The sequence below is a fragment of the Acipenser ruthenus genome, chromosome 10, assembly GCF_902713425.1.
Source record: "Acipenser ruthenus chromosome 10, fAciRut3.2 maternal haplotype, whole genome shotgun sequence".
In the NCBI taxonomy this organism is placed as follows: domain Eukaryota; kingdom Metazoa; phylum Chordata; class Actinopteri; order Acipenseriformes; family Acipenseridae; genus Acipenser; species Acipenser ruthenus.
In genome coordinates this window covers 4,080,960-4,095,399 of record NC_081198.1, presented here as the reverse complement: position 1 = coordinate 4,095,399, position 14,440 = coordinate 4,080,960, and the positions used below count along the sequence as shown (strand labels likewise).

The 14,440-nt window shown below is 39.7% G+C and overlaps 1 protein-coding gene across 2 annotated transcripts in view; it reads right to left on the bottom strand.

The window, feature by feature from the left end:
• The window catches only part of LOC117404311 (cytosolic carboxypeptidase 6-like), a 184,071-nt gene that overhangs the window by 11,538 nt on the left and 158,093 nt on the right, over positions 1–14,440 (bottom strand). For both annotated transcript variants that reach the window (XM_059031542.1, XM_059031543.1), the window contains 3 exons: positions 7,871–7,960; positions 6,812–6,926; positions 5,756–5,867 (listed from right to left, as the gene is read on the bottom strand). In XM_059031542.1, coding sequence (XP_058887525.1) covers positions 5,756–5,867; positions 6,812–6,926; positions 7,871–7,960 — 317 coding nt within the window. The remainder of the gene's footprint in view (positions 1–5,755; positions 5,868–6,811; positions 6,927–7,870; positions 7,961–14,440) is intronic.

The following is a 14,440-nucleotide window of genomic DNA, read 5'->3' as shown; positions in this document are numbered from 1 at the left end:
TCAGAGGATCCAAATGATTTAGCATCAACAACATGGCTTAGTAACGGGTGCCAAACCCTGTAAAAAAAAAGGTGTCTCCTATCCTCTGTCCGAGTCTGTCACCACCTATATTTTATGAATACTGTGCCACCCATGACAAAGTGCTGCACAAAAGACTAATCCAAGGTAGTAAAACAACTGGTTAAAACACAGGAAGCAGAGACTAACTGTTAGAAGAGTAACTTCTAGACTAAGTAATTCAAATGGGTGCCGTAGGGATCCACGCTGGGACCCCTGCTCTTTCTCATCTACATTAATGACCTAGACAGAGAGACAATTAACAAGTTTAGAAATGTGCATTTGGAGGAAGTGGCCTGAACCCCAAAGGGATATAGACCACATACAGAACTGAGCTTTAACATGGTCAGTTAAATGTAATGCTAATAAACGTAAAGTGTAAGATTCTAATACCAAAATGGGTGGTGCCAATCTAGACAAAGCCTGCTGCTAGAAATACCTGCATTGTCATGAAATTGTCGCAGACAACAACCCAGCAGTGTGGGAAGGCAATTAAAAAGACCAACCGAATGCTTGGCTATAGTGAGTCTAAAGCGTAAAGTACAGATCAAGGGAGGCGATGATGAGTTTATAATGCACTATCAAAGGGACATCATACTACAAAAAGGGCTATCACGGTCCAGTGAAGAAAGGGGGATTGTTATCTCAGTTGAAATATCCAACTCATATGGTACCGTGGCACTGCAGTGGTACCAGTGTGAATAAGTTCACACCATTGCGAAAGCACTAGCATGTCAAAATATGTCACCATTATGGTATCAATTTACCGACAGCTCACAAAGTATCGCTGAAGCATCACGAATAATGTCTGAGACAGGCCTAGGCAACCAAACCCTCAACCCTCCCCAGGGAATCCCAATTTGTTTACATTTCAATTATTTCTTTCGGGTAGCCTCGGGGGAGTGTGGCTGATAATTTATTTGGCAATACGATTATAGACACAAGGAGACACAAGCAGCAGAACCATCTGAAGCCAGGATGTTCTTATCATTACCATAATTTGCCAAATATAACGCGCACCCTGTGCATTGCACGCATGACTGAGCAATTTCATTTAACATCCCTTGTATAATGCCATCCTCCTGTAATGCTACAAGCACAGCAGGGTAAAGCAAAGAATAATACTGAGTAGGATCAATCCTACTTTAAACTGGGTTTATATATGCTATATTATCAATGTATAGATAAAGCATAAACTGAACACTTGTTATAAATTCATACAATCCCAATATAAAATCTTTGTTTTTTTTCTTCTCAAAAAATAAAGGCTTAACTGTAACATTAGCTTTTGCTGACAGCTGTAACAGTATTCATGCAGCTTGTGATTTTTGATACACATATAAACTGCACTTAAGTATAAATAAAATGCTGCAATGCTTCTTACATTTGTTAAAGGGTGCATGCAATATTCTGATCATTATCGTCTGAGTAATCCTCTGAATTTATTGCTCTTTTCTGCACACCAGAATCTAAAGTTTCCATGTTAAGGTATTCCATTGTGAATCTTTAACAAACTCACTGCTTCAGGGGTGAGGAAATTATCGTGGCATGAATTCCACCTTGCTCAGACTAAAACATGCTAGTGCCAGATATCCACGGATGCAACATGTCACTCTAACCCCTCTTAACCCTAACTCCCTTCAGGTTAGAGTTAGGGTTAAGATTTTACATCCTTCCCGAGTGCAGTACATGCTGTAAGCCCTGTATTATTGTGACATTTTTGAAAAACACTCTAGTGCAGTGTCCTGCTGGATGGAAAACACACATTCTTTATGTTCAATCTCCCTGCACACAACAGAATAGACAGCCTCTTTGTGTGCTTTCCACCAATTTCCATCCTTATGCTGCTTTTAATCAAGGCTTAACAGAAGGCAATCAACATTTTCACACAGCGATAATCGGCAAATGACAAAAGACTAAAATGAGAGACACAAGGAATTTCAGAAAGTACTGCTTATTTAAACAATTAGCAAAGGCTTTCATTACAGGGGTGTGCTTGTGCTTAGACAAGCTTAGCTTACGCAGTTTTACTCTCAATTGTTAATTACCACTGATACAAGTGAATACAGAAATGTATCATTTTGATCAGTGTATCTTTTTTTTTTTTTTTATCAATTTAGCATTGCTTTACATTTCTCCACTGTACAGCATTTTGGAGGTCATTTTACAGTAAGCGTTGAATAATATATATTTGTATATATTTTTTTGCTCTTACTTGCTCATATTTATATAAATTCAAAACCCCCACGAGGAGCGCGAGGAACTCCACAAAGGTTCATAGTGTATGCTCTGTTTAGCTTGTGAAAATACAGATTTTACAGGAACGTCACAAAATCCCCCCTCCAAAAACCCAAATCCTTGATCATGCAAGGGGACTGAGGGACACACAGCACACGACTCTCTGCCTGTTGTAAAAGTGGAATAGCTATCCACGTGGAGTGCTGGGAGAGCTAACTGTACGAGCGCCTGTTTTCTGGGGCGCAGTCAGAGTCTGATATCTGGTCCCAGGAGACAGCCTCTCATTGTTTTAATCGATCGGACCATCGGCAAGTCTGAAGCACTGGGAAAGGTTAAGATGAACGCTTTACCCCGTGTGCTAAAGAGAATGTTCCTGTGTTATCAGGACTGGAAGTGCAGAAAGGTCAGGAATTCCCTGGACAAGCTCTGACCTTCACTAATCCAGCCGCTCCTACCACCTAATTAAAAAAGAGACGAAAAGAACACTCTTTCAGTGTGGGCAGGGACTGAGCCGAGAGCGCCAAACCATTCACAGTGTTGGATCCACAGGGTAAAAGGTGAAAAACCAGTTAACAGCTGCCTTTAAGACTTGATCACGCAAGACCATTCCAATTCGATTCCTTGACAAGGCTACCATTTGCATTTTTATGACGTTACCAATCATTCTAATGAGTTTTATTCCGTCAATGCAATGTGCTTTTACCTGCATTCAAGAGCAGCTCCCCAGTTCTAGTTCCCTGATGTAGACATATGTAATATAAACTAGACTAATGTCTGAAAGCGATGTAAACATCAATGCATATAGTGATCAGCTACTTTGCATTTCCTTTTGTATTTGTGGCAATCTATAGTTTGTGCTTACTTACATAAAGACACTGGAACACTCTAGTTTACATTACACATGTCTATGACAGGCAAGCAGTACAGAAATACAGCTCCTAAACTAAGGTAAAACTACACAAAGTAAAAAGTTACCATTTAATACTAAAATACCTAGTAGTTACATTAATTTATAACTGCAAGCATTATCAAAGTATGACACGAGAGTACACTTTGGCATGCAGACATCTTCAAATAACAAACTGTGTGCTACACCAGAAGAGAGCGAAATTAATCAAGATGCTGGACCATCATTGTACAGAAAATCAAAACAAGCAAGAGGCAGCTGGCCTGCAGAGCGGGGACCAGATGGACGAGACTGGTGACAGGACGAGGGCCGAGGACCAGAACAAGAACCCGGGTAAGACTAACAAAAGACAGGGAGGGAGACGAATTGAGGAGGCTGGCAGCTGGTAGTGACAGTATATACAGGAGGAAGGCTGGCTGTCATATAGAGGAAGGTTTAGCAGACAGCGGTGAACAGACGAAGATTAAAACAAATTCTGGTGAACACTTGTTCCCTGAGATTACTGTCAAATAAATACAAAGAAAAATAAATATGTACACACTCTGTCTATTCAGCAGTGTCTATTCAACTTTAATTGTGTAGTTTTGGGCACATTCAGCTGGACTATATGTAGAGCCCAAGGAAAGAGATTTAGATCGCTGTGGCAGTGTGCCCCGCCCCTGTGTGTATTTTGTGTTATATGTTGTGTGTGTGGTGTGCTAATGTTGGTGTATAGATGTTGGTGCACGGGATATAAATGGGTCTGTGTAGCACGAGTGATTTAAAATATATAATTGTATTTAGACACGAGCAGTCACTTCATGTGCAGATTAAAATGGGTATCTGCATGTGAGCACAGGGAAGTGCACAAATTAGTTCATGTGCAGATGTCCCGAGATTCTAATTTGAATGACTGGTTAGCAATCGAGTCTCGGTACAGCTGCATAAAAGATGCAGTGTTTCACTCACTCGGGGCTGAGTGAGTAGAGAAAGGTAGAGAGAAGGAGAGTAAAATAAAGTAAAAGAATAATTAATAACAATTTCTATTTCATGCTGGAAGGACCAGCACAATACTTGTTTGTTTTGACTCACCGTGTGACTCACTTGTTTGTTTGTTTGTGTTAGTCTGTTCTGTTTATCTGTTTATTTTGGCCTCAAGTGCCATATGCTGTTTTTGTTTAAATCTTTTATTTGTTTCATTCAATAAACACACTGAGCGCCGCAGCGCCTCAGTTTCACCTGCCAGTACTGCCTATCTGTGTGCTCCTTTCTGGCCTGACGTCACCCCTACAGCCAGCCTGTTCACAAGCGCATACAAAACAGGGCTGACAAATCGCAAATTACATGTTAATAAAAAGCGTTACAACAACTTGGGATTCAAATATCTAATGGGTGGTATAGAATTTCTAAAAAGGGGTCAACAGAGAGTACTGAGAGTATGAGATGGGTTACCTAGCCGTGTTTTTGCTGCTGAATAATTGAGATCCTTTAAGACCTGACACAGTTTTGTGATCAATCAGCTACTAGGAATCGGACGAGCAGCCTTCTCTAGTTCGTAACTTCTCTTACAGTATGTTCTTACTAGCAGCTTCTGGTTTTGTTACTTTTATAATTTACTTGATGAAGAGGCAGATACACGCAGACAATCCTATTCAAATCAGCGTATAAGGTGAAACCATAATTATTCCTTTTTTCAACTTCAAACAAGCAATTAAGAATTCTGAACTTATAAGTAGAGAAATGTTATGACGGGCTCCTTCATTATCTTTTTTTTTCAACCAGGGGATTGAGTGGACTTTGTTCCACGGTTTCTGCTGGTATTCTATAGTCCCTTATCCAGGGCAACTTACAACTGTTACAAAATCTCACATTTCAGAATCTCACATTACAAAATATCACATTACAGAATATCACATTACAGACAAGAGCAGTTATAAAGTACAATAAGATCAGAAGCAAATAAGATCAAATTCAAATAAGAGCAAAAACTAGAGAATACAGTAAATAATTACATGTAAGAGCGGATTCGACTAAGAGCAGTTAACTTCTATTAAAAATATTTCTCATTTGTCCAGTATGAGCACGTAGTAAGTATGATAAATGGATGAGAATGATTTCAAATAAGAGCAATTACAAAAAACGTGAATACGGATAAGAGAAAAGTCAAATGCAAGATACAGGAAGTAGTTATAGTTAAGAGCAGTAGTTGAATGTGGCAAGGTATGGAGCAATTCAGTGCAAGTACAAGCTGATGCAAGTACTGGTATAGTTGGGTGCCATACAGTCCAGTATAGTCGAGAGTTGTGAGGTTTACAAAGGTGTTATATTAGTTGATATTAGTTGTCTCTTTATTTGTTTCAGGTGTGAAACACTTAAGCAAAGAGGACTGAATTCAGATCATTTTGATGTTTGGTGCAGATAACAGCCAGTATGGTATTTCTAAAGCTGCCTGACACCACCTAATATCATCTACCATGTCAACACAATGCAGGTTACCCAGAGGAAGAGGAAGAAGTAGCCTCCTCCTATACAAGTTAGCGTGGGGTTCCATGGGCAGTATGTCACTCTACTCACAGGGTCGCCATTCATCCCAACGATCAGCTGCTTGACAGCGTGCAGGGTGGGGTGGGCCCAGGGGGAGGGGTCCTGCCAATGACGGTTCAGGTCAAAGCCCATCAGAGAACACCTGCGGAAATGTGCCGAGACAGCCAGTTTGCACGGGACACAAAACTAATAATTTGGTAAAGGAAACACCAAACAGTTAAACATTGGGGCAGCAGTGTGGAGTAGTGGGGCAGCAGTGTGGAGTAGTGGTTAGGGCTCTGGACTCTTGACCGGAGGGTTGTGGGTTCAATCCCCAGTGGGGGACACTGCTGTTGTACTCTTGAGCAAGGTACTTTACCTAGATTGCTCCAGTAAAAACCCAACTGTATAAATGGGTAATTGTATGTAAAAATAATGTGATATCTGTATAATGTGATATCTTGTAATAATTGTAAGTCGCCCTGGATAAGGGCGTCTGCTAAGAAATAAATAATAATAATAATAATAATAATAATAATAATAATGCACAAGGTCAGTAGTGACAAACTCTTGGTGCAGTTTCAGAGAATCTCCACAGGGGGGAGACAGTCAGCATTATGTGATGCAACCAGTGGCTTTCTGAAAGTAACACAATCATAGATGCTACAAATTGATTTTTCTTAAAGGACTAAAATCAAATAAATTCATTCAGTAAATCTTACCTTGTAATTCGTGGTTAAGAACCACAATTTATGAAAGTATTACTTTATAGTTACCCAGAGTTTGTCTGCATGTTTTCCTGGTTGATGATAATATAAGAGAACTTCAGAGAGATGACAGCTTACCACCTGACCCTACTCAACCGCAGGCGTTGTCAGCTCAGCCGGTCAGAAATGACTCATAAACTGAAAGTGTCAAACTCTAAAATGAACAGGTTTCATGGTATTCCAGTCAAACCCAAGTCAAATGAGTTGTCTAAAAGGTGAGTGATTTATTATTTTGTGACCTCCTGAAAAATACATGTAAAAAAGGAGCAAGCCTAAGTATAACTCGGTAAGCTGAACAGACATTTTTCATGTTTTAGTTCTCATAGTTTGCCATACGTACCGATAGTTCCCCAGATAGACCCCGTCCGGGTTTAGCATGGGCACAATCTTGAACACCACGTGGTCCCTCAGGACCCTGGCCACTGGATTCTGGCTCACCAGTAAGTCAATCACACCTGAGACAACAAGAAGAACAAGGAAAAACAAGGAGTGGTAAGTCGTGACAGAGATGATATAGAAGCACTAGCTGGTTTGGAGGCACTGGCCTACATTTATACATTTAGAGATGAAACAATGAATCAATGAACACAAGACGCCTGAGAACTCAAATGTGTGAAAACCTAAAACATACCAACACAGTTCATCAGAAACGATCTGCGAAGCCACAATGCTTCTCGGTGCAGTCCATGCAAATGAAACCCTACAGCTGGCAGTGTAATGACCGTCATTAGAAAAGCTAGGGAAGTAAAGGTCCAGGGAGGGGATAATGTTATTTGTTTGGGCACTGGAGCCTCTGCTACAGCGGCTGGCCAGGCCTTTTTAAAGTTCAGAGGGATAATTGACAGGTAAACAGGAAACAGAGAGGGCAGGCACAGTGCCACTGAGCTGTTCTTCCTCGTTAGCGCTAACACAGGCCTAATGACTCTCTAATTGAGCCAAGCTGCCAGGGCATGGGAAGCACAGGGGTGAGAGCTAGGGCTGGAGAGAAGCAGCGTGTGGTATTGAACACGAACTCTGCAGAAACACATAGAGAGCCTTTTCAAAGGATATCCCCAGTCAACCACTATACAAAAAGACAACATTTCTAATGATGTCTTCTCAGTAATTCATTTTAAAATGTGTTTGATCTAATTGGTGTGCATTATTGTAACACTAACAGGCATGCCTACCACTAATATCGATGTTGTTAGTTGAATGACAGAACAATGGTTGTAATAGAACAATGTAGCCTTAGAATGTTGATGGTCATGCAGCAGGGGAGCAGTGTTCTTTTATACTGTGGCATTGGAAAAGTTAAGGTAACAACTGTTGCTGGGTGGGTGTGTGTGTGTTAGTGAGCATGCTCGCATGTGTGTGTGTGTGTGTGTGTGTGTGTGTGTGTTACTGTGGTGACACTGACCTTGGCAGACAAAAGAAGCTGGAGAATCCCCTGGGTGGACACGAGCTGTGAGGAACATCACCTTCTTATCAGCCCCAGGCCTCAGGTTAGCTGTGGAGAAATAGACACAATGCATTTTAATTTCACTGTTTCCTCCACACACTTAGTCAGAGAGGACCAGGACCATTTTGACTAGCTCATGACTAGCCAGAGAAAGGGATTACCAATAAATCTACCAATAAATACATCAATTATTATAATTCTAGCGTAATGCTAATTTCTCAAATGTTTTTTTTAGTGTGGAATGTGCAAAAAGAGCTCTGTCACAAATCAAACTTGACCAAGCGAGTCATAGAATACAGCTGTGTACCAAATGTATTAAAGTGTATTAAAGTTACATGACATTAACAAGTCTGTATCTCAAATGATTTCTGAGGTAGAAGTTGAAAGTCTTTATATTCCATAAACCTTTATAGAGAATATTTCATATTGCCTCTCTGCTACCAGATTAGTTGTGCCTGTCTGGAGTGTCCCATACAGCTTTAAAAACATGTTCTGGTTATAAATGAAATATTAAATAATGCAGCACAGAGATATGCATAATTGATGCTTAAACTGTTAATAATATATCTAGCTGGCTTTCAAAACAATACAGCGAGTAGTAATCTGCAGACCCACAGGTAGGTTCATCTAATGACACTGGGAATTTCACTGGGAAAGATGCATGGTGCCTGTCTTCACATTTTCTGTTACCTCAAGACAGAGAGAAGTGAAAGGCCAATCTCAAACGGACCTCCAGTTAGGGCACAAAGCCCAAATGATAATCCAGGATTTTGAAAGACAAAAAATTCTGTCTCGTGATATTCTCTGCCTCTGTAGGGGCTGGAACCTTAACATGATAGCTGTCAAAAGAAATATTCACAGAGTCTAGCCAGCTTCATCCATTTTTAACAGCCTTTAGTCAGACCTTACTTGGACAATCTGGAAAAAATCTAGCATTGTAACAGTCTGCTGTACAGAGCACATGTCTTTCCAGTCTTTACAGATATGAATATAAATATTCTAGTAAGGTGCTTTAACCATGCATTGTATAACCCCTTTTTGTTCATCCTCATAGTAACAGTCTTTTATGGAACTGGACTTTGCACTTCTACTATGTTCTCATTATGGTACCTTATTAATAAATTAAACACTAGATTAGTACCAGTACATTTACAACTGTATCAGAAATCACGCAGGGGAAATCAAACAATAACCATTAAGGATTTGCCAAAATATCTCATCCTGTGTATAGATGTCATCCTGTGCATAAAAGTTAAAAAACAACAACAATACGTTTTATGTTTAATAGCAGTTGCAGAGCACAACCTTTGTTTTTATGAATTATAATACAGGGTTATTATGGACATATCGGCATGAGTAGAAGTGAGCAGACAATCTGTCTATATGTGTTTTCTATTCATGTCTACTGTCATTTTTGCTGAAAAGAGAGGATAGTTTGATGAAGCGAATACTATTAAGTGGATTATTTAGGTGGCTGATTTTGACGTCACCATTTTGAAATGACTTTTGCAGTTGAATGGAATTTCGAGAGGTGCCTCAGGTTTGATTTCAGGTCACGTCATCTGTACTGATATTGAGAATAAAGCACGGTAAAACCACAATATGGTACGTTGGTGTTTTTCTCCGTGAGATTTCATGGAATACATCAGGCAAAATGTGCACCCTGATTGGCTGAAAGATTCTCAGCAGTCTATAATAAGTTAGTGCTTTGTGTGTAGGTTGTCTCCAATTATAAGATACATCATTTCACACAGTTTCTGCAGCTAGGACCCAAACTGCATGAAATTACACCACTTAGAACAATAACTTCTAGCAAAATCAGTTTTTTTTTTTGTACTATCAACTTACCTTCATATGAGTGGTTCTTATTGTAATTACTATATATATACATATATATATATATATATATATATATATATATATATATATAGTCTGGGCTAAGTTGCTTTCAGGTGGAGCTGCTCTAGTTGCCTGCCTTTATATGTAACACAGGCTAGACCAGGTAAAGTGTCTTTATAAGTAAGAACTAACACCATCTCATGAGCTACAACTTTGGATCAAGACTCCCTTGGCTTTGCTGGTAATACAATACTGTGCACTAGATGGTGCTGTCGCTTACTTATATAAAGACACTTTGGCAGGATACAAGAACTGCAGAGCAACTCCTGAACTCAGAAAGACGGCAAACATCCCAAAACAAAACAAAAAATGTAAGGGGAGGGTTTAAGAATACTAGGAAATTTAAATACAGTACATTTAACACAAGAGCTCTCGTCAACAGCATATTAGAAAAGACAAATTACGAGACCAAGTCCCTCGTCATAGGCACAGAAGTGTTAAAGCAAATGTTACTGATTCTGTCCCCTGTAGGTGAGATTAGTTAAATGCTCTCAAACCACGACTGCAGAAGGGCCCGGCTCTTTTGTATTGTGGTTAAGATGTTCGCTTGCGGTGTACAGGCTCGCCGGTTCACACCTAGCCTCTGCCGTTACACTAACCTTTAGGAATTGAGAAATGTGAGCAGGGCTAAACTGCTCCTGTATGTGTCATTTGTCAGGAAGTTTATTTTGAAATTCTTACAAACCTCTTTCATGAAGTAGCTTTTCAAAGTCAGCAACCGAGAGAGAAGTATTTAGTGACATAAAAAAAAAAAACATTTTTCCCCAACCCCAGTCTCGGGAGACGAGCCACGCAGCGATGGGAGGTTAATAATATTGTTTTTACTGCACGTACTGGTATGCTAAATGGCTCAAAGTTATTGCGTGCTTCATTGCTGTGCACACAAGCTTAATATCTCATTGATCTTGACTGCTGTTGTGCTGAGCATGGGAAATGCTAATTGGGAAAAGGTTTTTTTTTTTTGTGCTTTTCTTTAATGCTAATTTTATTTCTAAGACCTCATAAAAACGTAGAGTTAGGGCTATAAAAATAAAACATTTTGCCATTTTCAATGAAAAAGGATTTTTTTGTTTTCCTGAGAGACTAATGGGCTTGCAGTTTTATGAGTTTCTACTGAGGCGAGGACATTAGCTTTGGTTCCGAATGTTAGTGTTTGTCTTTTAACAAGGTTTTATGTTTGCGGCATGTGATGTGAAATCATATGAGCTAAAGATTTTACATCCCCCTCTCCCACCAGCTATTCAAAGGTACTCTGAAGTGAAGTGTGTTAACAGCAGCTCAGTACAGCTCTCAAATATCACAATTAATGTATTCTTCTTGTTGTTGAGACCGGAAGGTTCCCCTCTGGGGGGCCTGGGGATGGTTTCAGGGGCCCGTAGCATATATAAAAATGACCCTGACAAAGCAATGTTCCAGACCGGGGGATCAATTCATTTACATGGAAGCTGCTATTCGGGGTTATTTTGAATGTAATTCTGACATCAGCTCGTGCCTACGCTCACAGTATGTACCATTGTACAACAAAAGGGGGTGACTGTAAAGAGAACAAAATCGTTAACTATTTTAATGTGCTTAATAATTACAACATCCATTTTTTTTTATTAAAACAAATAAATTTGCAAAAGTATGTTTCTTCCCACTAGATAAACTATACCATTCCTACTTATCTTTACAGACAGGTTTATGTTGCATGTGCAGTCAGACAGGAAACGTACCTTTACAGACAGGTTTATGTTGCATGTGCAGTCAGACAGTGAACTTATCTTTACAGACAGGTTTATGTCGCATGTGCAGTCAGACAGGAAACGTACCTTTACAGACAGGTTTATGTTGCATGTGCAGTCAGACAGTGAACTTATTTTTACAAACAGGTTTATGTCGCATGTGCAGTCAGACAGTAAACGTACCTTTACAGACAGGTTTATGTTGCATGTGCAGTCAGACAGTAAACGTACCTTTACAGACAGGTTTATGTTGCATGTGCAGTCAGACAGTGAACTTACCTTTACAGACAGGTTTATGTCGCATGTGCAGTCAGACAGTAAACGTACCTTTACAGACAGGTTTATGTTGCATGTGCAGTCAGACAGTGAACTTACCTTTACAGACAGGTTTATGTCGCATGTGCAGTCAGACAGTAAACGTACTTTTACAGACAGGTTTATGTTGCATGTACAGTCAGACAGTAAACGTACCTTTACAGACAGGTTTATGTTGCATGTGCAGTCAGACAGTAATTATGATATAGTTTACAGACAGGTTTATGTTGCATGTGCAGTCAGACAGTAATTATGATATAGTTTACAGACAAGTTTATGTTGCATGTTCAGTCAGACAGTAATTATGATATAGTTTACAGACAGGTTTATGTTGCATGTGCAGTCAGACAGTAATTATGATATAGTTTACAGACCGGTTTATGTTGCATGTTCAGTCAGACAGTAATTATGATGTAGTTTACAGACAGGTTTATGTTGCATGTGCAGTCAGACAGTAATTATGGAGCAGTTTCTCAAACATTCATCACATGACACTGAATGACTCTCTCACTAAAGGTGTCAAAATAAAAAATATGTAAAACATGACGCTGAGTATATTGAGTTTGGATTTCCTTGTCTTACAAAGAAACATGGCCTTGATTAGTGTGTGATCTGCTTGGAAAACCCTGTTTCTATGGAGTGGCTGGGGGTCCTCAGTCAGGATGCCAAATATCATGGGGGGGCCACGAGCCAAGAAAGTTTGGGAACCCCTGGTTTAGAGCACTTTGTATATTGTTGTCCAATTCAGTCATCCATTGTGGTGACTTTTTAAAACTCAGAAATGAAGCCCCGTGGCTTGAACAGAGCTCTCAAACATCTAAGTTCAACCATTTACCTGGCCCCCTGCAATCTGCACCAAGTGGATATAAAACACATCAGTACAAAATACCACATAGAACACATCTAACACATAACACTGTTATATCACTCATGAACAGAACCATGTTACCTGTCAACATGCCAGCAGTATATAAGATCAAAAGCAGTTAGCTGGAACTGGGAAGTCAAGGACCATTGCATCACATCTTTATGGAATAGCAAACAGCAGTCTATTGCTAGAAGGTTTTTTTTTTTTTTTTTTTAATCATCTTAAATATGCACAGCTCAAAACACAGAATACAGAAAAGTAGGACAGTTTCACCAACAAATGCTGCAATATCACCTCTTTCCCAGCAGGCGTCACTATAAATCAGTGGAGCTGGTCGAGACCAGGCAAGGGAAGAGTGTTAGTAAAATGAGGAAAAAATAGCTTTTAAAATCAAGATGAATGGGTTTTGGAGCACAAACAAGCTTTTTGTGCTGTGTCTGTGTTTTTTTTACCTGCTTCATTTTGGTTTTAAATCTCAGACACCCTGGTGCATTTTGCAAGTTCCCTCCTCTTTCCATTATGATTAGGAGTGTAATAGCCGTAATGACTCTACAATGAAATCAGCACAATGCAAATGTGTAAAGCCAGCACCATGTTCATGCAAACAGACTATTTCATTAAACAGTATAATTAATTATATTATATGAAAAGTGTGTCTACCATTTCTTCTGAACTTTTATATTAGGTGGACACAATGGCTATGATATACATAACAACATTTCCTAACGATAAGCAGGTAATTTGGCTCATCAATGCTCATCCAGTTTCTAGAAGCTGATTGAGCCAAAAAAATGTTGTCAAGGTTGTCAGACTTCATTCTAAGCCCTGGGATTAGTCTGGATGCTCTTCGCTGGACTTTCTCCAAGGCCAGGGTGTCCTTTTTGTATTGGGGGACACTTTTGATTTAATAACCAAGCATTCTGTTTGCCATTTGAATTGCTTTCCCACACTGTCTGATTGCTGACAGTGATGAGTCAAGTACAACCCCAAGGTCATTCTCTGAGTGAGCCTGTTCTAGCCACATTAGTATTGGAAACCTACATTGTTATGACACTTCACATTTATTAACATTACATTTCATTTGGAAAATGTCTGCCCAGTTCTGTAAGTGGTCTTAATCTGTTGGGATTTCCAGGGTCGCTGAAATCGTGTTAGTCCCTCCCAGCATCTTTGTGATGAAGATGTTTACAAGCTAGCTAATTATGCTTGCTTGAATGACACACACAAGTTTACCACAGTGTTTTTTAAGTTCTCTATGCCTTTCGTGTGCTTGCATTATTCAGGGTTTACCGTGATTTTTTATCGTACTGACTTTGCCCTGTGTTTACCACGCTACACCAAAGCAAACTTTTAGCAGAGGGTCTTGAATACCTGAAGGTCATGTGGCATCAACAGAATACCAGTAAAACAGTAAAATCATACAGTCAGATCACCTTTGTGTTGACGTGGCAAGATGCCCCCACGTTATAAAAGCAGTGTTTTTCTGCAGCATGATGTGGATCAGCTGCTGGGGTGGCTATTCCTGACAGTGCGGATGACAGGCTTGTCATGAGAAACAAGGGAAAGGTATCAGGCTCTCAAACAAACACAGAAGAAAGAGAATCTAAAGCAGAGGCCAGAAGCAGACAGTTGGGGTTTCATGGTTTTGTGAGTACAGTGCTTTCACCGCTCATCAATTCACTAGTTCCGTTACTTCATGCTTAGGCCATGCTGACAGTAAAT